Raw genomic sequence first — 23,416 nt, 5'->3', positions numbered from 1 at the left:
AATTCAGCGAATATGCAACGAGGCCTTGACATCAATTATAACCTGGAGGTCAAACGCTTTTGGTGGTGTCGAAATGTGTTGGAGAAGCTTCATATCCATTCCCCTTGATTATTCTTTATTATCACGGACTGATGAGTCAAACAGTACTATTCCTGACTGCCAGTCCAGCTTGGGGCCCAAGAACCTAGCCTTGCTGCCAAAGCACAGTCTTGTCTCCAACAATGCTGACCTTATCAATCTCAACAATTTCACTATCCGTAAGCCTCCATCCAAGCGCCTCTATAGCACATTTCGCCTGCTCAACGTTTCTGATTCCAACGACTGGCAGGACTCCCTTGCTGATATTATAGTTCAACGCGACAGCGGCGATGCTCTTGCGCCGTCTCTCAGCAACCCTCTCCAAAGTCTCAAGTACAGGTTCAAGATCCTCCATTTTATAGCTGCTGAATCGGTGTGATTTGGGTGGCGGGTTGTCCTTAGTGTACTTGCCAGTCAGTCGGCCCTGGGCAAGCGATGAATATGACTGGAATATCATGCCGCTAGATTTGCACTTCTCGATATTGCCGGTGAGCTCAGGGTAGCGACGGAGAATGTTGTACTCGCATTGGTTTGTCGCGAGAGGGATGTTGAACTTGGCAAGCTCATCGTTGATCTTTTGAACGTCTTCAACGTCATAGTTGGCTACTCCAATCGAGTGCGCAAGGCCTTGTTCAACGCATTGAGCCATTCCCTCAGCTATAGTTGCGATGCTCTGCGGATGGATCGGTCCATGAACCAGATAGATATCTACGTATTCGAGGTTCATGCGATGAAGACTGGCCTTGAGACTCTTAACGGGCGCATCGACAGGATGAATGAAGTTAGCAGCCTTGAGAGGAGTGCTGAAATATTTCGTCTGTATGACAATGGTCTCGCGAGGGATATCCTTAACTAGTTCTCCGATTATCCTCTCACTCTCTCCATTACCATAAGCTTCAGCAGTGTCAATGAAGTTGATGCCAGCCTCATAAAGCGTCTTCCAAGCCAACATGACCTGGGGTAGTTCTTTTTCATCCCATTGCCAAGTCGACTTATCGCCCCACGACCAAGCCCCAATACAGATATGCGAAGCCTTCACGGGCTTTTGAGCACTCGGAAACTCCACGCGAGTGCTGGGTTGGGGGCAATATGATGTAGAAAGGACGTTGGCGCCGGCAGTTTCGGGGTCTGCCCAATTGGGCTTCTTGGAGTGGAAGCCTGACACAGCGGACATGCCTGCTGAAAGGCCGGTTTGCAGTGCTTTGTCCATGTATACAGCCTCCGAGGAAAGTACTTGGCCTTGCGGAAAAGATAAGTATAAAGAAGCTTGGCGGAAATACCAAGACAGAGATCAGGTTACCTATTTATCATTTTTTGTTATTATAGAACATACCTACTGCTGTCCCATTGATGGCTTTATGATGCAATTGTTAATGCTGCGTATAATTGTGCCGTGGTGTTTACGATGAGACAGGGATGTTTGGAGTCATGATGACGCGACTCAAAGTCTGCTATGACTCTGCATCATGGTCATGCAGTAGCAGCAAACCTGGAACATCGCCTGACAAACAAGTACAGGGCAATTATCAATAGGAAGATTATAAGAGCCCGGTTACAAGACTAGACAATTTGCTTGCACATACGGTGTCGCGTTGCAGAAAGGAGTGCGATTGTGATGACTTGGCTTGGATGGATGACGTCAAATGTTTATATCCACATCATCACATGTTAAACGTATGATTGCATTCCAGTAGCGACATTTAATATAAAGCAGGCTCACACATATTGCTTTCCAGTTCATTAAACATACCTTTGACACGATATTCGTTTTTGAATTCGCAAAAGTGGACTTCAACGACCCCAAGGACACAAAGTCTTACTCCGATGCGCTAAAGGTCGATCCCAATTCTATTATCACGACTTCAATTGATACAGTTCCCGTGACTGTTGAAAGAAAGCCGTATCAGCCGGGAGTTGACAAGCCTCGACTGGCCCATGCAGGTAATCATCCTCAGCTCGAGATGGTCGAAGCTTGGTGGCTCACGCTATCTAGGAGTTGCGAGAGCCAATCTTGCTGCTACTCACGAGCGTCCTGAGGGAACGACAGAGAATGACTGGGCTCAACGGCACCAGGATCAAACTGTAAGGATTATACATACTCTGGCGACCTCAGTGCTCATGTTTCCCAGGTTCTGCAGCAGCATTGCAATTTCTTTGATAAGATACCATCCCTCTCTCTCAGGACTTCCAACGGTATACTAATTATTTCAAGGATCACGATGGAGTGATCTGGCCAATTGACACCCTCAGAGGCTTCTATCAACTAGGCTACGGAATCATTTTATCCGTAGTCTCCGTCTTGGTTATCCATGGGAACTTCTCGTATCCAACACAATCCTCGCTCCTCCCCGATCCTTTCTTCCGAATCCACATCGACAACATTCACAAGGATAAGCATGGCAGTGACACTGGAACCTACGATACTGAAGGACGCTTCATTCCACAGAAGTTCGAAGACATGTTCTCCAAGTATACAGAGGGTCGAGACTACCTGACGATATGGGACGTGAGCAATTTAATGAAGGGTCAGCGGCTGATCGCTGATCCCATTGGATGGGGCGGCGCCTTCTTCGAATGTGAGTAGAGGAGCACCCATATCTCTTTCAAGGTTCACGAGTCCTAACTACTGTTATAGGGATGGCGACTTACATCTTGCTTTGGCCGGATGATGGGCGTATGATGAAGGAGGATATCAGAGGGATCTATGATGGGAGCCTGTTTTATAATGTCGCCGCTCGACGAGTCTCAAAGTAGTGACTGACGCTGTGCTGCGAGTACTAAGTTATCCTCAAAACGTGTATATAGCCTCGATGTGACAGGACCCGTTTGTGTAAAGTACTGCGCTATCCTAACTAAGTTAGACGAGAGCCTTAGAGGTAAAGTCATTTTAACAATCGTTCACTAATTGATCAGGTTTCCTGTATTTACATATTCAAGGCAGGAATTACTAATAATAGAAACCCCCTGCAGAGGCGGAATACAAGGCTGACACGTCAGGGCGCAGTGCGGCTGAGCAGCTGCAACCAACACATTCCATTGCTGATACCCCACTTGAGCCATTTTGCTATGTGCACCATTTGTCCTGCTACAAAAACAACACTTATCATGGCCTGTCCATTCTGCCCTCTTTAGGCCATTATGAGTACCTCAGTATGCCTATGGGAAATAGCCCGTGAGAATGTTCCAAAAGATGTGAAAGTTTGGCTAGTCTCTCTCGAACAAGGCATACAGCCCAACGCGACCGGGACTGAACAGATCGATGCGCTCATTGAACAGACATCTAAAAAGCAGAAAGAACTTGAAAAGTTCAATCACAAGTTCAGGAGGTATTTTGATAAAATCATTCACTGGTTGGATAAGTTCAAAGGAATTGGTGATGTCGTCTCTTCATTTGATCCCGTTCATGCAGCCCTTCCATGGGCCGCTTTCCGATTCATATTGCAGGTATCATATCTTCTCGTCTTGATCGCGTTACCACAAAATCTAACTTCACATAGGCTATATTGGCTGAACGAGAACAGGCAGATAGCGTTCTTGACCTTCTCGCCTTAACCCCGCACTTCATTTTCTCTGGCCGTGTTCTGGAAATGGTGTACACAAAAGAGTCCATGCACATCGGGACAACTCAAGATGAGACCAAACTCAGCCAACAGTGTCTTGATAACTTGCATAAGGAATTGATAAAGCTTTACTCGGAGCTACTATGTGCCCTTCAGTATTGCTATGTGATCTCGAACCAACACAAGGCCAAACGCAAAGCAACAGCCCTGTTCAATTCATCCGAGGTGACGAACATCCATAAGGATCTGGAAGTACAGCACAAAAAGGTCCTGAAATGCGGAGAAGATTGCCACAAATTCCTGAGTCACACTTTATCGCGCAAATCTCTCGACTTGTTGCAGAAGATCCAGCCAACGCTCACCGAACTAGGTCATCGAGTACAAGAACTCCTAGTTCGCATCGATGAGTCCGAACGACGCAAGACCCTTGAAGATATCTCTGCTATCCTGTTTCAAGCTCATCATGAGGAAGTCAGTGGCAAGAGGACGGCGGGTACTTGCGAATGGATATTGAAAAAAGAGAAATTCATTCAATGGGAGGAAAGCCTTTCATCAGTGACCATTCTTTATGGAAATCGTAAGTTCTCGACTTGTCCACTTCATTCTTATTCCAAGCTGACGCGTTCTAGCTGGCGCTGGCAAGACGTTTCTCATCTCAAGAGTAGTCGACTATTCCATCGGGAAGGCTGAGCCAAGCGAGGCACTGGCTTTTTGTTATTGCAAAAGGGACGAGGAGAATCGACGGAATCCTCGGGATATTCTCCGCAGCATTCTTCGTCAGCTAGCCACGCCAATCAGGGAAACCGGTGGCGGAATGATCCACATGGCTCTCAAAGATCTACCTAACACACTTGCACTCAACGGTACGAGCCTCGATGTGTCAACCTGCGAGTCCTGGATACAGAAGCTCATCGAAGATTATTCCAAAACTACAATTATTGTTGATGCGCTTGATGAGTGTGACAGAATCACTCGAGAGGAGCTTATAAGGGTTCTCAGTAACCTGACGAATGGGAGCGCAAAGCTTCGCGTTTTTATCTCCAGCAGGCCTGATGAGGACATTCTGCGTCACTTCAAAGAAACACCCGTCATGGAAATGCAGGCAACAGATAATGAAGAAGACATCTCATCTTTTGTAGAGGAAACGTTGTTCCGAGACACTCGTTGGGGTGGCATGAGTCCCGAGTTCCAGCAAAAAGTCAAATCGGTGTTTCATGAGAAAAGCCAAGGAATGTTCCAATGGGCAGCACTACAGGTTGATCAGGTCCGTCGACTGAAACTCTGGAGCGAAAGGAGTATCAGGGAACAACTCAAGACCTCACCCATCGGACTCAAGGGCGCGTATGATGTGGTCTGGAATCAGATCCAAGAGATGTCCCCGTATGAAGAGCAACTTGCCAGGCGTGCGTTGCAATGGGCTCTGTGTGCATTCAGACCATTAGAGACTTCCGAACTCTTGCTAATGATGCAGATCGACCCCGACTCTGGAACGATAGAGGCTGATACGGCTTTTACGCCGGATACTATCCAGAGCATCTGTGGAAACCTGCTTGTCTACGATTTGCAGTCGAATGTCTGGCGATTCTCGCACTTATCGGCGAGAGAATACGTCGAGAGGTATCATTACAGCATGCTTGATTCGCATCACCACGTTGCCATCTGTTCAATCAAGTTCCTCGAAAGAGACTTAAAAAGAGACTTTGGTCGCGAGCCGCTATTTTCGTGGCACGACGAGGAACCTCCTCTGTGGGTCATTGCGCCAAGCAGATCTCATCCAGATGGTTCTTGTGTTAAATTCACTGTTCAGTGCCACTATATAATTAAGTACGTATTCAGGCATGTCCATGAACTGGATTTACCTAAGTACAGATACTCTGAACTCTCCAACCTTTTAAGGAACCTCTTCGAACCTGTTTCCCAAGGTAGCTCGGCATTCAAGGCTTGGAAGCGTCTCTTACTTGCAACCGAGAGATTCGGATATCGCGCAGCAGAAAGAACCGCAGGGCGCAGATTTCCTTTGCAAACATCATCATCACCTCTTCAGGTGATGTCCATCTACGGAATCTTTCATATTCTGAGAGACCAGTGGGAGACGGCTGGGGGAGAACTCGAAGTTTGCCGTATGTTGACAGCGTCTCCTCTTACACTAGCCATTATGCATGAGCATGAATCTATCTGGAAATTTCTATTGTTCGCAAATGTAGAGGTTAATAGGGGAGCCCCGGGACCTCTCATAGCAGCAATAGAACGCGACAACATGGAAGCTTTTGAGGCTTTACTCGAAGCTGGGGCAGATGTGAACGATGTGCACCGCCTTTTTGGGGATATCACGGGTCAAGAAAATCCTAATACAGTAAAGGCACATAGCCCATTGATAGCTGCGTTGTGGCATTCAAGAAAACAGCGTCGAAGATACTTCATACAGAGACTTCTTGATGAAGGTGCAGACGTCAATCTTTGGACACCACTCAAGCCTACTTTGCAGCTCGCTATCGAGTATGCCGATGAAGAAACTGTTAGAGTTCTTCTCGGTGCAAACACAGAGATGGATGATCCAGACCACCTCCTTCGTCTGGCGGTTCGGAACAAGAAATTCAACCTGGTTCCATTATTCGTTGAGCTTGGCGCTAACATAGAAGAGCCTTATGAAGGAGCTTTGCCATTAGTATGGGCATTGAGAGACGGGAATCTACCGGTTGTTCGATCTTTGTTGGAGATGTCAGACACATCGATTGACCTATCTTGTCCGGATCATATGGAAGCAATTTTCTCAGCCATGTGGAAGGAGTTCGGCGGAGTAAGGAAGTCCCATTATTTCTTTGAATCTAACCCTCATATTCCTTGGATGGCCTGTCGGAAATATACCCTACGAAGGGCCTTAAGCTCGTGTCTCAAGTATGATTATGAACTCCATGGTCTGGGCTTCAGTGGATCTGATTTCGCGTTTCAGTGTATCGAAGGAACAGCACACCGTCAGCTATGCTTGATCGATACTTTACTCAACGCTGGTCCAGACCCATCCGTCAGTGTTACTTTCGGCTCTGGAAGCACATTAGCTGCAGCTGCGTTTCATGGTAGATTGCACCACGCTCGTGCTCTTCTGGATCAGGAGACGCTTGAGGTCGAACAAGAACAAAGAGCTCTCTTTCGAATTGCTTTGTTCGCTATGATGAGCGGACACCTAGGTATCGTATCTCAAAAATCTCCCGATACGCAGAGAAAGCCTTTTGGTAGCGAATGCCTTTGTCCAAAATATCTCAAGGTTCTTCTATGCCTGTTTGAGGGGGATTTGAGCGCTTACATGCCAATCTATGACTTCTTAGATCCGTTGATCCCTCTCGTATATATCAATGGAGAGGGATATGAGATCAGCAATTGTTGTCGCTTATACGCGGAAGGCTACTTCGGATGCTTGACTCGGCTTTGGTTTTCTATCATGTGGGATCTACAAAACAGCACATCGCCACAACTCCCTCTTCGCTCGCAACTTCGACGATGGCGATTTCCTGGAACATTGCCGCCTACGGTTACTATCGTCGCAAGACTGACGGCACTTTCCAGCGCTCGGCCAAATTACTTGATCAAGTTTTCCCTTCACGGCCATTATTCTCAGCTCATTATTGCTCGAGTACCCATGAAGGTCCGCAGGTCATTGAACCATATATCAGACGACAAGAGATGGAAAAGATACAAGCCTGAGAGTTTTGGGGTCATAGGATACCCAGATCATGATTTAGGAGTTGAAGCATCGAATACTGAAGTTGCGATTGCACCTCGCAAGTTTGAGGTCTATCAGGACTCACTTCACGGCAACAGTATTGTTTGGATTTTCCTTGCGTTGATTATTGGATTGTTTTCTTATTTTTTTGCTCTACCTCTGTCAATACGGGAGACTTAGTCGGTATTTCAAAGGTCTTCAAATAGAAATTGAGTGCCTAAGAGAAGAGTGCCGTTGCCGGAAGCGAGAATTATTTCATGTAGCAGAAGATATCGGTAGGTACCTCAAGCACCTAAGTCGAGTCACCTGGCCCCGGTCCGTTTAGTCATGGCAAACAGTCAGTGGGCTCTTGATTCCCATACACTAAAGTATTATTCATTGCCCACCAGTGTTACCAAAACTTAGGCTTCATGTCTGCTTGTCCTCACTATCTCCGAACGTGCGCCTCTGCAGCCTTACTACAGACTTCACTGGCATAAATACAGAAAAGCTCGTCTGCCATCTTTTGTGAAAGTTAATGAGACCTAAGTTTTCAGAGATAACGGTCCCGGCCTATAAATATTCAAGTTCTGTCGATCTCTAGTCGCTGACCCTATGAGCAACATCAGGAGCTACTGGATCCCTAAAAGAGGCATCCTTGACTCGCGAACTTATTATACAAAGAGTCACATAAAGTAAAAAAAAGTCTATTATAGGTCAAGTATGATGCTTGGAAATGTATTATTATCAAGAATCAAGCTGTCTTCGAATGGACATCAGTCTCGAAACGTACCATGAAGGTCAGTATTCGAAAAGTGAAGGGCCGAGGCCACGCGTTCTCGAGTTTTCGCTCCACAGCCGTTTGTAAGACCAGGTTATCCTACCACTGAGGGCCAATTAGTAAGGGACAGTAAATTGCCGCTCTTTTTGAGCTTGCCGTCATGCATTGGGCTTTGCGGTACGGGGAAAACAATGACCGTCCTGATCCTTTTCGGTCTTTTCATCTCGGCTTATTCGAAGTTATGAATAAGCATCATTATTCCCGCACTACACCCGTTAGACCGGGCAAATGTGGGTACCGTCGCAGAAATTGCCCGAGAATGCAACGGGCAGAGTGAATCAGTTTGTAAGCCATGATATACGAAAATACCGAGATCCAGAGATGATTGAGCATCTCGGTTACACCTTTGAAATGAGATTGCAACTTATAAAAGAGACCAAGTCTCCCGCAATGGAATCTCATCAAGCACGACTATCACCTCCGACACCTGCAATCACAATTACTCTTCGCTCTTATCATACTTTCACTTTTGACAACGACCAAAATGGCCATTTACGCTAAGGACCAGCCAGCAGACTTCACTAACTCCATCGAGAGAGTCGCAATCGTCGGCGTAAGTATATGCAGCCTTTGTTCCACCGAACGGCACTAACAAACAGGCCAGGCCGGCGGTACAGTCGGCTCTCACATCGCCAGCGCGCTTCTCCAGACTGGGAAACATAAAATCACCGCTTTGACCCGCCAGGGAAGCACTAACAACCTTCTCGATGGAATTGTCCCCGCTACGATCGACTATAATGACGAATCAACACTCATCGCTGCCCTGAAGAACCAACAGTTACTCATCATAACCTTGGCTCCCAATGCTCCCAAAGATACTGACGGCAAACTTGTCCAGGCAGCCGCCAAGGCTGGAGTTCCGTACATCATGCCGAACGGCTACGCTGGCGACATTGAACAGGTCAAGCTTGGGGAAGACACTCTGCTTGGACCGATCGCCAAACAGAACAGAGATGAGATTCAGAGACTTGGTATGAAGTGGATTACCGTTTGTTGCGGATTCTGGTTCGACTACAGTCTTGCCGGTGGTGAGAGTCGTTTCGGATTTGACTTTGACAAAAAGACACTTACGCTACATGATGATGGGAATGTGAAGAACTCAACTTCTACGCTTGCGCAGGTTGGAAGGGCTGTTGCCAAGGTTCTTAGCTTGAAGGAACTCCCCGATGATGAGCACGACAATAGTCTCACGGTTTCAAGTTTCTTGAATCGAGCTGTTTACCTGAACAGCTTCGTCGTCAGCCAAAAAGATCTTTTTGAGAGTGTCAAGCGTGTCACTGGTACTTCGGACGCCGACTGGACTGTTACTCATGAGTCTAGTAAGAAGCGGTACGACGAGGGTATGGCGCAGGTCAAGCGAGGGGACATGTCTGGGTTCAGTAAGCTGCTCTACGCGAGAGCGTTCTTCCCTGAGGATCCGAGTGATCTGTCTGCGAAAGCGCAGAATGAACTGCTTGGCTTGCCGAAAGAGGATTTGGATGAGGCTACGAAGGATGGAATCGCTTTGGTTGAGGTTCTGAAAGGTCGCGGTGAGCGCATGAAGCATTAGTTCAGGCAAAGGCTATGCAAATGTGCATTTTCAGTATATTTAGTCACTCCACTCAGTCCCCAGTCTTACCAGTCCTTCAATAAAGCCTCGATGTACCTCAAAATTTTATCGCTCGGATTGTCGAAGCGAACGGAAGGCCTTTTACACCCAACCAGGTCAGCCGATGGAGAAACTGCATCCCTTGAGCAACTGTTTCGGGCAGCTGGCAGGTCAATTGAGTACGAGTCCCTCTCCCACAATATGAGCCTCCACTCAACAGGCTTCTGCGATGGATCCAGCACAGCCTGCAGGCAGCCAAGGGAGGCCTCATTTATCACCCAATGCAGATAGACTCGATTGGCTTTGGCCCTAGACCAGCGCCAGAAACTGTTTGACCTGTCTGTTATTTTCTACTTCCAACTGCGTTTCTTTCCTATCTGAATTTTGAGTTTCGCTTTCGATAGTAGCTTCCCTTCATTGCAACGTCTAACATTCAACGACTGTAAGTTCCAGTGGCACTGGCCCTACTGCAGTTGAATCAGGGCCCCACTGCTGGAACTACGGCGCAGACTGCCCCTCAAGACGGTCAAACTAAACTGGAGGCCCCGCAGTTGCTTGTCTTACCTCTTCCCTTCAACATCACACCAAGATTCAACGGGACGTCTGTTGTAGCCTTTATTCTTTCATTAACCTTATCGTTTACTTTTTTGTTGACGTTATAGCCTCATTTACTATCTCAACCTCGTCGGCTCCATCATGGAGAACCCCATCGCGCCTTTGAGCACATTAATGTTGGACCAGCCATCTTATCTGGACTCTCTTTTCGGACTCGTCCATTCAACAGAATCTCTATCGTCAAAAGGCTTTGTGACAACCAGCCTGTCAGAGGCCGACCTCGAGAAAAAGCGACGTTGTGCGAGATGCAACATTTGTAAGAATCCATTGATCTGATCCCAGAGATATGATCTGACATGTCCAGTACTTATCAAGGAAGAAAGAAGAAGAAGTCGACAAAAGGCATTTCTCGCAAAACAGTCCGTGCCTTCGACTAATCCAAATTCCCTGCAGAGCAAGGTCACGGACGAGGTTGATGCAATTCGGATGGATCAATTGCAGCTGAAAGAGCCGAGCAAACCAGCTGCGCTCTGCAAGTTTCATGACGGGAAGCTTGTCAACAAGGTAGTAGCTCTGAAGTCCCCAGTAATAAACAGGGCTCACTAACAGCCATGACAGAAGTGGACTTGTTGTGACCAGCATGTGATGGGCCCTCCTTGCAAGGAAGAGGATGAACACAAACCTGAACAACGTACCCTCAAAGAGATTTCCAGTCGTTGGCAGTACTCCGCAACGCCATCTACCACGACAAAGGAGACACGCAAAGCTGTCGTGATTGACTGCGAAATGGGAACTGCCGCATCTGGTGACAATGAGTTGATCCGCCTGACTCTTATCGACTATTTTTCCAGCGATGTTCTGATCGACAAATTCGTCTGGCCTGATGTTCCAATGCAGCACTTGAACACCAAGTGGTCAGGCGTAACATGGAAGATGATGAACGAAGCGCGGAACAAGCGAAAGTGCGTGTTTGGCTGGAAGAACGCCCGGTCTTTGGTCTGGAAGTTCGTGAGTTCAGAGACCATCGTTATTGGTCATGGTGTCCAATCAGATCTTACTTCATTGCGATGGATTCATCCTCGACTTATCGACACCCTTATCGTCGAGCGCGACAATGATGACAAGAAGACTGGGCTTTCGCTGAAGAAGTTGGCGGAGGAGCGATTGGGCCGGGCCATACAGCAGGGGAGAGGTCACGATAGCCTTGAGGATGCGATTGCGACACGAGACTTGCTCCACTGGAATATTTTGAAGTTGACTGGGGGGCTTACAGAGGCTTGAGTGGGATATAGCTGTCGCTTTGATGTAGCGGTTGAAACTTGTGACGGTTGTATCTGGCAATGATTTCTTGCGGCAGATGAGCGTTCGTTGAGGATAGCGTTTCCATTATGAACTTGGGTGTTCTAAGTCGAGTAGGTCAGGTCTGGACCTACGCGGAAGAAACGCGTTTCATATGTCAGAGTCATAGGTTGTATTCTTTGTAGGCATGAGTCAGGTGTATTTAAACATACTCTGCTTTTTGTTCGTCGTCACAAGTGAATGGGGTGACTATATCGATCTCCCTGTCGATGGCCTGGCTTCCATCGCTACGACAACTATATTTTAAGGATAGTCTAACCAATATTGCCATCATTTTGCCTTATTAGGGACCTCGCTGCTCTTCAGTTGTACCTCTAATGTTGATCAAGGCGATCTGACAGTCTGCTTTAGGCAACACCAAGCTGCCTAACCTGTACCACTTCCACGGCGACCAATGATACACAATGCCACAAGTTCAGTATCACTGAGCACTTTACTGGTAACGCATTGATACTGGTACTCATATTTTCGAAAATAGCAGTGGTTTCTTGATAGAGTGGCTGAATGAGCCAAATATTCAGAAGCAATTTCCTATCGAATCAAGAGTAATACAATGGCGTTTTAAGTATCAACATCTTTCCAAGGGATTTAATAAAAAACAAGGCTATTGCTTTATCTCGGATGTTGTTTTGTTGCCCGGAAGTGAGATACTGAACTGGATGATCACCACATACCAGGTGTTGGTCACGTCACCGCAGCTAGCGAATCACCAAGTTACCCCGACGTTACAATCGCGGATGCATGTCTCCTGCTCTTGGTCTCATCAACGCAGATCTGAGTAATTTCGGAAATAATCTCGTGAAACAGATGCTGACGCAATTGATGTGCAGAATGAGCCGTGGATTGTTCGTTCAGTGATTGGGCGGATTATAGAATACTGCTCATGCATCCCGCTCGCCACACAGGATGCTACATCGGTTAGAAGGCGACATGATTACCAAAAGCAGTAAATAACGATCTCGTGGGGGATATAGGCTGACTGGGAATTAACGTCGTATCGTCATCTGTGAAAATAAGCTTAAAAGAAGGTTTTCTTTCGGACCAGCCACCATCTTCAACCCTACCCCATTCCCGAATACGCAATCAACATGGCAGACAGTAGCAAAGAAGTCTCGACCGAGAAGGTCAAAGGCACACCGGAACTTAGTCCAGGCTCGGACTCAGATATACCGGTCGTAGCTGTCCTGCAAGAAACGCCCAAGAGGAGTTGGAAGTCGTACATATGGGATACGTTCGACAAATCGCCCGAAGAGCGCAAGTTCTTGTTCAAGCTTGATGCTGCTCTTATGACTTTGGCGTCGCTGGGATACTTCATCAAGTACTTGGATCAGGTAAGTGAGTCTTGTCGATGGGCATGGGCTGTGACTGACAAAGCAGGTGAACATCAACAATGCCTTTGTTTCTGGTATGAAAGAAGACATGAACTTGTTCGGTAATGAGTTAAATTATATGCAAACATGTTGGACTGTTGGCTATGTCATTGGCGAGATCCCAAGGTAAGCCTGTTCTTCCCTCTACCAGCCATCGACATACTGACAGGGCAGTAACATGTTGTTAACACGCATCCGACCGAGTATCTGGATCCCCGCCTGCGAAGTAACGTGGTCGGTCCTAACAATCCTCCTCACAAAATGCACAAACGCCACGCAACTCTATGTCCTTCGTTTCTTCATTGGTCTCGCTGAGAGTACCTTCTACCCTGGAATGCAATACATCGTCGGTTCATGGTATCGCAAAGACGAACTTGCCAAACGATCATGTCTCTTCCACGCCATGGGTAACGTTGGATCCATGGTCTCAGGCTATCTCATGGCTGGCTCGCATAATCTCGATGGCGTACATGGGTATCACGGTTGGCAGTGGTTGTTCATCACCAATACAGTTGTTTCTCTCCCCATCGCCATATCAGGTTTCTTCTTCCTACCGGACTTACCCGAGATTACGAGAGCTTGGTACTTTACACCAGAGGACATCGCCCTAGCAAAAAAACGTATGGAACTTGAAGGTCGAGCCCAAAGATCACCCTACACGAAGGCCAAGTTCAAGAAGATCTTCACAAGCTGGCATATCTACACCTTGGTCCTCTTGTACATCCTCTTCAACAACGGCAACGGCGGAAACTCACAGCCCGCCTTCCCCCTATGGCTCAAATCAGAAGGCTACTCTATCAGCGACGTAAACCTCTACCCCACCATCGTCGAAGTAATCAGCGTCATAACAACGCTCATCTACGCCTGGACATCAGACAGTCTCTTCCGCGGCGCACGCTGGCCCGCAATCGTATTCTCCGGCTTGGTCAAGATCATAGCCTACGTGGGACTCACAGTCTGGAAGGTCCCTACGCCGTTTACGTGGGTATGCTTTATGCTGTGCGGTTTTGGCGGCGGGATCAGTGGCCTTACGTTTGCGTGGGCGCATGAGATCTGTAGTGATGATAATGAGGAGAGGGCGCTGGTTACGGGGGCGATGAATCAGATGGCGTATGTGTTTCAGGCGTGGTTGCCGTTGATTATATGGCAGCAGGTTGAGGCGCCGAGTTATCCGAGGGGGTATCCTACTATGGTTGGGATGGCGGTGGGGTTGATTGGGATTGCGTTTACGATTAGGGCCTTGCATAAGAGGCAGATCAGAGGGCATAGGCATGCGTTGACTGGTGAGGCATAACATGGCAAATGAGGATGTATGTATGAGTCGAGCATAGTATGTAGTGAAACCCTCTATATTTACCACAGTTGTACAATCTTGCCAGTCTTATCTTGTCCGTGGTATCATATCCCGAATCAATCCTCAATTGGTCATCATGTGGACGAATACCCTCCATCAACAAAGATAGTCTGCCCCGTCACAGCAGCACTAGCATCACTTGCCAACCAAACGGCAACACCCGCAAAGTCCTTCGGTAGCCCATTCCTTCCAATCATCGTCCTCGCAGCATGGGCATCCGCCTTGCCTGGATCAAGAAACGTAGCCCTGGCCAAAGGCGTATCAACAAGACCTGGTGCAATAGCGTTGCACAAAACGCCATGCTTTGACCATGCTTCAGCTTGCGAGCGTGTCAGACCCAAAAGACCTGCTTTGGAAGCTCCATAGGCACCGCTGTTTCCGAATGCTCGGAAAGACTGCTGGCTGATAATGTTGATAATACGTCCCCATCCTTTCTCAGCCATCTTGGGTCCAAATGCCTGACCGAGTGTGAACGGTGTAGTAAGATTCACAGCAATAGTCTCATCCCAAGCTCCCTGTGAGAGGTCATTCATATGAGGTCTATAATTAACCCCCGCCGCATTCACGAGAATATCCGGTGTCCCAGCATTCGTTTTAATCGCATGAATCGCATCGCGAACAGACGCTTGGTCCGAGAGGTCAGCGACGATCGCTTCAGCTGTGACGTGAAGATCCGCAAGGTGATCAATAGTATCTTGAAGAGGTTTAGGTCGTCGCGCGACAAGAACAATCCGACAGCCCGCGCGACCAAGGGCAATGGCCATTTCGCGGCCTATGCCTGATGAGCCGCCAGTTACGACGGCGACTTTGCCGGCGAGGCTGAAGAGGCTGGATAAGTAGCCTGAGATGGCCTGGGGGCTTGGAGCCATGGCGGTGAGATGACGCTAAATCCGGTGATAGTTTGAAGTAGTAAGGAATGAGGGTATGTAATGAGAGTGGTTATATGAACGGCGAAGATAGTCGCGTGTTTGTTTGGCTGGGATATGAGTCTTGTGAGCGAAATCGGCTGACGAGAATTGGTGCACGAGGTGTACCGATAATTGCACGTATGCGGGGTAGATGAATTGTGACTCAACGTTATTGACTAAAGCGGCATTTCACGATAAAACATCATGATCACAACAAAATAACAAATGCTTCTATAAAAAAGATGAAGAATAATAATGATCAAAAATGTCTTCATTTTAGCGCCGGGTAAAATCGCTCAAGCAGTTGCTTCTATCCTCACCAGAACCAACCACCAAGTCTCAGCCCCGATATCGACGACCCCAGGCCCATTGACCTCCAGATGAGCAATATGATCACTCAGCGCACTCAAAGGTCCCAGTGGTCCAGCGCTCTTGTCGCCTTCTGCTGAAGCTTCCAATAGCGCCTTTACAGAAACACCGACGACTTCTGACAATTGTTCGGTATTGACCAAGCTCGCGTGCAGGCCTCGCTTGTTCAACCAATCGTGATTCGCAACAACGACATATGCGACCGCGCGTTCAGCGGCTGTTTTTGGCTTTCGCGTAGCAGCTGCGATTGTTCGAGCTGGAAGACTAACAACTGTTCCTACAGCACCGAAAACAGCGCCTAGGGGGATTGATATAGCACCCCCTACGACACCAACTGCTGCACCAAGGATGTTTCCGCGCTTGGTGTTAGCAGCGATGTTCTTGCCAACGCTCTTAGCATGATTTTGAACGTTTTTGACGTAATTGACAGGTTGTTGGCCAATGTTCTTTGCGACATCTCCAGCGTGATTAATAGCGCGCTCTCCGACCTTGGCTGTCATGAAGGCGGAGATGGTGTCGAGGAATGAACCCCATGCTTCTTTTGTGATGCCGTGGCCGAGAAGAGCGGGCGCGTAAGCTTTGAGGAAGGGAGATGTTTGGGTGGGGCTCTCTTGGGGGATGGCGATCGGGGGTTCTTTGGCGGATGAAGCCTCGGAGTAAGAGGGCAGAGGAGATGCAGAGGGGAAGTTGAAGGGATTTTCGGCGGTTGGGATCTTATCGGAGGATGGTTCGCTTGCAGATGAGGGGCCTGCTTCTGCTTGATAGGCTGGTGAGGGATCTGGGGGCTGGGAGGAGTTGGCGAGATGCTCTGCTTCTTTGCTTGAAGACATGATGAGAAGAAGCTTAGATGAGAAGTGAAGTTCGGTAGAGATCGACAAACAATATGAGAGTGAGATGAGAGGAATTGAATACGATAAATAAATCAGCGACCGTAAGATCTTTAAGTAGCTGGTAAACACGGCTTAAATGCCACTTCGTCATCGGTTATAACGGCATCGTGCTCAGCCCTAAGATCTGAATTAACCCAGATACTGAACCAATAGGAGACCCCGACACTCGCGCGGCTGGATTATCTCGAATGGCTTGACGGATCGAGACTAGTGCGACTGCCTCAGGGTAAGCGAGAGCGAGAGACTCCAGTTGTGACGCTACGTAATGAGGCTGTGCTGACCTCGTATGGGTTGCTATGTTGAAGATGAAGAATCAGAGAGATCGGGACAGATCACATATAGATTTATGTTCAAAATATCATTGTGGACTGACGAGACTTTTAGGCTTCTTCTATATTCATTCCCACTGGTGAAATATCCAAACCTCACTCAGCCACTCAAGTTCTCCTCATCTCGCCGCCACTTATTCGCTTTGTAATAGTGAATCCCCCCCTGCTGGATAAACATACATCGGACACTATTTCTTCCACTTGCCCGCCAGACCCGCTGCGACTCCGCACATTGGGAGAAATGCGAAACAGCTTCGTCTTCAGAGTATGATCGATCGCGAGCCCGAAAACACGGATTGGACGAGATATTTGCGTTCGACACGGATATGAGCGATGCGTCGTTTTGACTCCAGATCTTCCTGTGACAGCCTATACAACTTACTCCCGTCTTGACCTTTCCCCTGCGAAGATCGAGGCAGGGGAAAATGATGCTTGCTGCGAGACGGTAGTGTAACCAGCTGGGGTTTAGAAGGGCTTGGCCAGGTTCTTCCAGGGTGCTGTCGACTTTAATATAAGCGGCTAGTAAATCCTTTGCTAGAACGCCACGAGTTTTGGACATCTTCTGAACGTCATCCCAGTTGTGTGTCTTGAAAGAACGCACACCCATCAACTCTACGGTGTTGGTGATGGCATCAGCGTGGTCGGTGTACAAGCCCTTCCACGGTTGTCTCCTACTTATTCGTGCTGCATTAACGAGAGCTGTCTCTGGTGAAGTACGGAGACATTGAAAGCAGCAGCGTTTAGCAGTAGGAAGAAACAAAAAGTCACCGAACTGCGCACAAAAAGCACACTTTGTTGTGGTTAGTGCGGTGTAGACATCCGAGTATGAGACATAACCGCTAAGATCTGTTCGTCTCAAAGCATTGAGGGCATCAGGGGCGTGGCGCAGAACTCGTTGGTAGAAGATGAGGGCTGTTGCGAGGTATCGCGCCCTCCGACTAACTTGTCTAAACCGGCGGAATGAGTCGATGTCAAGCTGCAAGAGGATACCTTCAAGGGTATCTTGAGGTAGACGTGCTAAAATACCCAGGTTTGGGACTTCAGTTTTGTAGCAGTAGGAGAATAATCTGTAGATTCCTTGAGAGAATTGTTTTGCTTGGGGGTCGTGATGGGGAAAGTAGTATTTGGTACGTTTGTAAAAGCAAGTGCTGAGAATTTGACTTTTAGTGGCTATTATGTCTTCTGGGATGCTGGAGGGACCTGGCACCGAGTTGGTGTTTGCTGCAGATATAGAAGCCATTTCGTTGATGTGTTGAGGTGGAATGTAATCGATGGAAGAGTTTCCGAGAAATGAGAGATGAGAGAGGAAGAGAAAAACGTGCGGACACTTTGTTTATCTACTTTAAGTACATAAGTTCTAAACTCTCACTTCTGTGATTCATGGTCTCTGGTAGAGTTAGGAAAGGACACTTTGGCGCTGGACGTGGAGTACGATAGAAGGTACAGTGTTTTACCGGTGCCATCTGGGTAAATTTCAGTCATGTGCATCGCAGGGTAAGTTATGCTTTCCATGCCCTTTAACCTATGACAGGATCGAAGATAAACTCCAATGAGAAATCTGAGTTCCTCTCAGCGACTGACCAGTGACAGGGTTGAGATACTGAACTTACATCGAACTCACTTTGGATAAAAGTACGTGGCAGTCGCTGCCAGGTTCTTTGAAGACTCACATGACTAATTAAGAAAGCTTGCTTTTATGGCTTATGGACCTGGCATCGATGACCCAAACTAGCTCCTAGATAAGTTCAAGTTGTCCTTTTGGGCGATTAGCGAGTATACAAGCCTCGATTATAGATAATTCACAATACTGGGCGGACTAAGCACGATGCCGTTGCACTTACTGGGGCCATGATGGGTTGCAGAGCTGTTTTTTCAAGACGAAGGTTCGATTTACGCGTGTTCTTAGATGTAAGACTGATTTGACATGTCAAGAACGGTTAACCGAGCCTCACAATTATCTTTGCAGGAATGAAACTAGACATCGCGTTTATCGGAGGTTTGCAGGGTCTCGGAACAATAATCGGCAGTTAATGCTCTGAGCAATAGTAATACGGGTGGGAGCGAATGTACTTAGTGTCGGGATGTTTGCTAACAGATGCATGCCGAGGCACGTCTTTGTTATCTCCATCTTCAACGACGAGATGTATCACGATTTCGCGGAAACAGGGACTTTACAAGATTCTTACATGCTTGCTATCTAGTAGCTTTTCTGCTCTTCCACAATCATATACCCATAGTCTCAAATGCCTCATCGCAGTCGAATATCTCATCCAGACGCCAAAAACCATAGACAAACCGAACAAAGCCATGCTACATTTTCCCCCTAGCTTCCTGATCAGACTCCCCCAGAACTAGCCGCTGGGATATACCACTTGGCAAAGAAAATCAAGAGACAAGCGTGGAGCAAGACTTGAACAGCAACGCCAACCGCGACCCAGAACCCCTCGTTATTCACCTCCGGCAACTGATCCGCGAACCGCTGGCAATATTCGGCTCGTTGACTGAGCCACCAGTGAACACCTCCATTCGCAGCAAACCAGGCCTCCCGACCAGGCAACTCGCTGTTTTCCCAGACTTGCTGTGCATGCTGGCAAGTCTCAAAATGCTCCTGAAACCCCTCGTGTGAATAACAAGTGTCGCGGTCCGCGACGGCGCCGTAGGTAGTCCCGGCGGCAATTGCCAGCAGGCTTCGTTCTTGGAATACCTCTTGGCAGCCTCTGCAGCTGAGACCTTTCTCCAGTACACCTGTGGAGGTGTTGAGATACGGGAAGTTAATGCAGGCGGCGGTGCGGAAATGGAGCCACTCCTTGTCGAAGAGGTATCGCATCGGGTCTGAGGTCTGTATGCCCAACTCTTCTTGATACCAGAAGAGGTCATCTACTAACACGCATCGAACATTCTTAACCATCTTTCTGGGGCGTAGATGGTCGCGGACGCGCATAACCGCCATGGACGACTTGAGGAGTGACTTGAGGAGATGCGAACGATTTCCGTGGCCTTTGTACATGCCGAATCGAGCATAGAATGGGAGGATCTCTTCCGTCCCGATCATTGACATCCGAGGCGAGGTTCTAAGACACTCGTGGCACGTTCTAGTGCATGTCGGCAGGAACAAAATTGGCCCATACGCCTCGCAAAAGCCGCACTTGGAGGACGTGAGAGCGAGATGGATCTCACCGATGGTTACATGACGGCTTAAACCGGTACGGATGATGCTGGTGATTGCGGCCTGCCCATACTCCAAGACCTCCCTGCAGTCCAGAACTGTTTCGGTGATGCTGTGAGCTTTGGCATTGGCGTTGCGGAAGCAACGAAAAGACTTGACATCAAGTTGAACAAGTATGTTGTTCATGACGTCGGATGGAAGCTTGTTGAAGTGACCGAGCCCTGCGGTGGGTGTCCCAAGAGGATTTGCAAGACCCTTAGGGACGGAGCCAAGGTTTTCTAGCATGGGGAAATACCACTTCTTTCGGATATAGGAGCATTTGCGGCGGATGGCAGCCGCCTCCTCTGGTGGGGTAGCCAACTGGTCGACACTATCTGTCGGAGCATATCTATCTGAAAGATAGACATCCAGATCAGACATTCCAGTAGGGACTAGGTCGGACGACATGATGGATTTGGAGAAGTTGAAGGGTCGATGTCGCTACTATGGTAGAGAATTAGTTGAAAGATCAAGGTGAGACAATGCAACAGATAATGCCAACCTTGTTATGGGTGAGTGGATATTGGGGTCAAGAAGATAAAGGGAGTATCGACAACCAGCGACGAGAAGACGACACCTTATGGATAGGATGGAGACAATGTGTGGTGAGATGATAGATAGGTTGTCAGATGGGGTTGGGTAATGGTAAGTGAGAGATGGAAGAGTGTTGGGAGAGGAAGAAGCTATTCCAAGACGGAGAGATGATGGAGTAGAAGGTATATCAGGCATTATGGATACTTGTTTGACACTGGCAGACCAAATTCTGTAAGAGATGACGCAAACTTCTGTTCTCCTTTGCTTCCTGGTACTGGCAGAGGTATGACAGCTAGCACTACACGTATCATGGCTCCGAGCATTCCTACGCGACAGACATCTGGGCACAGAACAGTTGAGCTTTCTGAGCCGTTTGAACTGATGCTCACCAATACTGAAGTGTACACATTCCATTGGTCAACAATAGTAACGTAAATAATGAGCAGCTCAGGTTTCTCATGTTCGCCTCCCAAGTGTCCTGCTCTATCTATCATGGGTTCCATCAAGGTTCAGATTCATTCTAAAAGGAAACTGAAAGTCAATTTGAAGATAAAAGGCGACTGAAGTAATTTATTCGGCGAATGACAGGATATTTGATACGAATGTCCTATGTAAGTGCTATCTCAAACTCCAATAAACAACCTAACGCATACTCCGAACAGTACGCCAAATAAGACAAAACTAACTCCAAATCGCGAAGGTCCATCCCTCTGCCTAGCTAAATCCCTTCAAGCAATCTTCTGTGTCATACCAGATCCCTTTACCCTCGGTACAAGAACCCTTCCATTCCGATACTCATACTCCAACTCCGTCCTCGAACCACGATCCTGTTGAAACGACACTTGGATGATGCGCATTATAACCTTGAGAAGGTCTGCATACTCTGGATACTCCTGCTTGACTTCAATTTTCACGAGCTTGAGCGTTTCGTTATCCTTCTGAGCGTCGCGAGCGAATCGACTGATGATGTTCATGTCACGTTGTGTCGAGAGCCCGGCCCCCATGTTGATCCAAAGAACGTTTTTCGCTTTGTGGAGACTTTCATATTCACTCAGAGACTCAGAGCCATCATCGAGAACGACGTAAACAAATCGTGACGAGATATCTTCCAGACGTGTTGGCGTGATTGTAGACGCTGTCCCGTTCTCTGCCAGTGCGGAAGCCAGTTGATCCGCAAAGCTGAACAGATTGTCCTTTGAGCCCGGAAGAATGTTAACCATTAGGCGCTGAGTGGAAGCCACCGCTGTTGAGATGACACAGTAGCATGATTGGCCAATGTAGTCGAATGTCTTCGTTGCTGGTTCGAGACCGCTGAACTGACTACCCTGCAGCAGCTTGTTCCAGTCGTCGTTCGAAGGGTATGGCAATTGTTCACAACGTTCGTCTAAATCACGTGTCAGTAACTCTTGATGGTCAATGTGAGTAGTAGAACATGTACCTGACCAAATATTCTCATTCATACTCAAGATCAGGCTGTAAGCGGGTGATATGTCTGAGAGTCCGACCAGAGCAAGAACACCGCCCGGAACGAGGAGTTTGCGTAAGTTGGCTAGTGTTTCTGGAAGAGAGTTGGCTGTATGAAGGATGTTGTTGACGAGAATAATGTCGTAGGTATTTTGATTGAAGCCTTGCTCAATAGGATCGCGGTTAATGTCAAGACTCTTAAGCTTGAGGAAGTTTTTGATGATGCCCAACTTGGTCTGCTCCAACACTGACAGCGACGAGTCGGTAAGAGTATATGATACACTCTTCTGTTCTCTTAGCGCGTCAAAGATCGTCTGCGTGTTGTTGCTCGTGCTGGCGCTGACCTCAAGCACGTTCAACACAGGCTTCTTGGTCGCATATGATGAGAGATATTGTCCAAGATGCGCCCTCATCTTCTGCATCAACTCCATACCATCTTGCATCCGATTGAACCTATTGCCTTCCAAAAGCAGCGACATCGGATCAGTTGTTCCTTGTAAGATAGCTCCCAAGTTCGGTCCAATCTTAGCCAAAATCTCTCCTTCAACGCCCATGCGCGTAAGCGACGATAAGATCTCAATCGTAACCGTCATCGTCACATCACCAAGCACAAGCTTACTCGCTTGAGACGAGTTGTAAGCGTGCATCCATTGATATAATTGTTTTCGGAAGCCGTTCAATTTGGAGGGATCAAAGTCCGGGATATCCAGAGGGATGTTGTTTAGAGATGCGCGAATAATCAGCGCTGCGGCGCGGGCTAGTGTGATTTGGTGATCGGCTGTCGCTTTGCATAGTGGTGTCCTTGGACGAAGTTCGGAGCCGGTGAAGAAGTTGGCATCGGGTTCCCATTCGACGTGGTACACTGAGTCCCAGTCGTCATCGTCGTGGATGACGAGTTGATCTCGGATGATAGGCTGTACTATAGACATGACTGGAATGTGACGTTCGTGTTGATAAGATAACGATAAGTGAACAAGTTTGGTGAGTTTCTCTCTGCATGAAGCTATAAAGTAGAAGGCAAAAGGTGTAGGCACCAAGCAAGTCCTTATATCCCTCCAAAACCCCAAAATCTTACCACTTCCGGAATGGGGAGGGGGCGATGACATTCGTATCTCCGGGGCGTACCCCAATATTTCTCGGAGCCGCAAAGCATGTGAGACCCTTTAACCCCACGGGGAAATGAACGGCCGAGCTTCCGATACGTGCCCGCGTTTGGGGTAAGTGGTGCCATGACATGTTACCGTGACTTTTTATCTCCTGATCAACGTGGAGTGATGAGATTGAATTGGGAAGTTGGGGAAAACCCCGCGTTTGA

At 47.9% G+C, this 23,416-nt stretch overlaps 11 protein-coding genes across 11 annotated transcripts; 5 read left to right on the top strand and 6 right to left on the bottom strand.

Annotated features, from left to right (window-relative positions):
* Positions 1–184: 184 nt before the first annotated feature.
* On the bottom strand, positions 185–1,288 carry FMAN_08503 (uncharacterized protein; the record flags this gene model as incomplete). Its single annotated transcript, XM_041835196.1, has 1 exon — positions 185–1,288. The coding sequence occupies one exon, from the start codon at positions 1,286–1,288 to the stop codon at positions 185–187; it is 1,104 nt and encodes a 367-aa protein (XP_041685384.1).
* A 455-nt stretch (positions 1,289–1,743) lies between these two features.
* On the top strand, positions 1,744–2,832 carry FMAN_08504 (uncharacterized protein; the record flags this gene model as incomplete). Its single annotated transcript, XM_041835195.1, has 5 exons — positions 1,744–1,752; positions 1,815–2,019; positions 2,072–2,160; positions 2,291–2,654; positions 2,714–2,832. 5 exons carry the CDS (start codon positions 1,744–1,746, stop codon positions 2,830–2,832), a joined length of 786 nt encoding a protein of 261 aa, XP_041685383.1.
* A 384-nt stretch (positions 2,833–3,216) lies between these two features.
* Positions 3,217–7,536, top strand: FMAN_08505 (uncharacterized protein; the record flags this gene model as incomplete). Its single annotated transcript, XM_041835194.1, has 3 exons — positions 3,217–3,522; positions 3,576–4,215; positions 4,268–7,536. The coding sequence occupies 3 exons, from the start codon at positions 3,217–3,219 to the stop codon at positions 7,534–7,536; spliced, it is 4,215 nt and encodes a 1,404-aa protein (XP_041685382.1).
* A 1,124-nt stretch (positions 7,537–8,660) lies between these two features.
* On the top strand, positions 8,661–9,725 carry FMAN_08506 (putative isoflavone reductase family protein (CipA); the record flags this gene model as incomplete). Its single annotated transcript, XM_041835193.1, has 2 exons — positions 8,661–8,729; positions 8,781–9,725. The coding sequence occupies 2 exons, from the start codon at positions 8,661–8,663 to the stop codon at positions 9,723–9,725; spliced, it is 1,014 nt and encodes a 337-aa protein (XP_041685381.1).
* Positions 9,726–10,460: 735 nt separating this feature from the next.
* On the top strand, positions 10,461–11,600 carry FMAN_08507 (uncharacterized protein; the record flags this gene model as incomplete). Its single annotated transcript, XM_041835192.1, has 3 exons — positions 10,461–10,635; positions 10,684–10,883; positions 10,938–11,600. 3 exons carry the CDS (start codon positions 10,461–10,463, stop codon positions 11,598–11,600), a joined length of 1,038 nt encoding a protein of 345 aa, XP_041685380.1.
* Positions 11,601–12,766: 1,166 nt separating this feature from the next.
* FMAN_08508 (uncharacterized protein) lies at positions 12,767–14,342 on the top strand (the record flags this gene model as incomplete). The annotated part of the gene is made up of 3 exons (XM_041835191.1): positions 12,767–13,009; positions 13,056–13,174; positions 13,223–14,342. The coding sequence occupies 3 exons, from the start codon at positions 12,767–12,769 to the stop codon at positions 14,340–14,342; spliced, it is 1,482 nt and encodes a 493-aa protein (XP_041685379.1).
* A 134-nt stretch (positions 14,343–14,476) lies between these two features.
* On the bottom strand, positions 14,477–15,271 carry FMAN_08509 (uncharacterized protein; the record flags this gene model as incomplete). The annotated part of the gene is made up of 1 exon (XM_041835190.1): positions 14,477–15,271. The coding sequence occupies one exon, from the start codon at positions 15,269–15,271 to the stop codon at positions 14,477–14,479; it is 795 nt and encodes a 264-aa protein (XP_041685378.1).
* Positions 15,272–15,606: 335 nt separating this feature from the next.
* Positions 15,607–16,509, bottom strand: FMAN_08510 (uncharacterized protein; the record flags this gene model as incomplete). Its single annotated transcript, XM_041835189.1, has 1 exon — positions 15,607–16,509. The coding sequence occupies one exon, from the start codon at positions 16,507–16,509 to the stop codon at positions 15,607–15,609; it is 903 nt and encodes a 300-aa protein (XP_041685377.1).
* A 489-nt stretch (positions 16,510–16,998) lies between these two features.
* FMAN_08511 (uncharacterized protein) lies at positions 16,999–18,138 on the bottom strand (the record flags this gene model as incomplete). The annotated part of the gene is made up of 1 exon (XM_041835188.1): positions 16,999–18,138. The coding sequence occupies one exon, from the start codon at positions 18,136–18,138 to the stop codon at positions 16,999–17,001; it is 1,140 nt and encodes a 379-aa protein (XP_041685376.1).
* A 1,095-nt stretch (positions 18,139–19,233) lies between these two features.
* On the bottom strand, positions 19,234–20,511 carry FMAN_08512 (uncharacterized protein; the record flags this gene model as incomplete). Its single annotated transcript, XM_041835187.1, has 1 exon — positions 19,234–20,511. The coding sequence occupies one exon, from the start codon at positions 20,509–20,511 to the stop codon at positions 19,234–19,236; it is 1,278 nt and encodes a 425-aa protein (XP_041685375.1).
* An 854-nt stretch (positions 20,512–21,365) lies between these two features.
* FMAN_08513 (uncharacterized protein) lies at positions 21,366–23,030 on the bottom strand (the record flags this gene model as incomplete). Its single annotated transcript, XM_041835185.1, has 2 exons — positions 21,366–22,021; positions 22,076–23,030. The coding sequence occupies 2 exons, from the start codon at positions 23,028–23,030 to the stop codon at positions 21,366–21,368; spliced, it is 1,611 nt and encodes a 536-aa protein (XP_041685374.1).
* Positions 23,031–23,416: the final 386 nt, after the last annotated feature.

The sequence above is a fragment of the Fusarium mangiferae genome (assembly GCF_900044065.1).
Source record: "Fusarium mangiferae strain MRC7560 genome assembly, contig: FMAN_scaffold009, whole genome shotgun sequence".
NCBI classification, from domain to species: Eukaryota; Fungi; Ascomycota; class Sordariomycetes; order Hypocreales; family Nectriaceae; genus Fusarium; species Fusarium mangiferae.
This window is presented reverse-complemented; position numbering and strand designations above follow the sequence as displayed.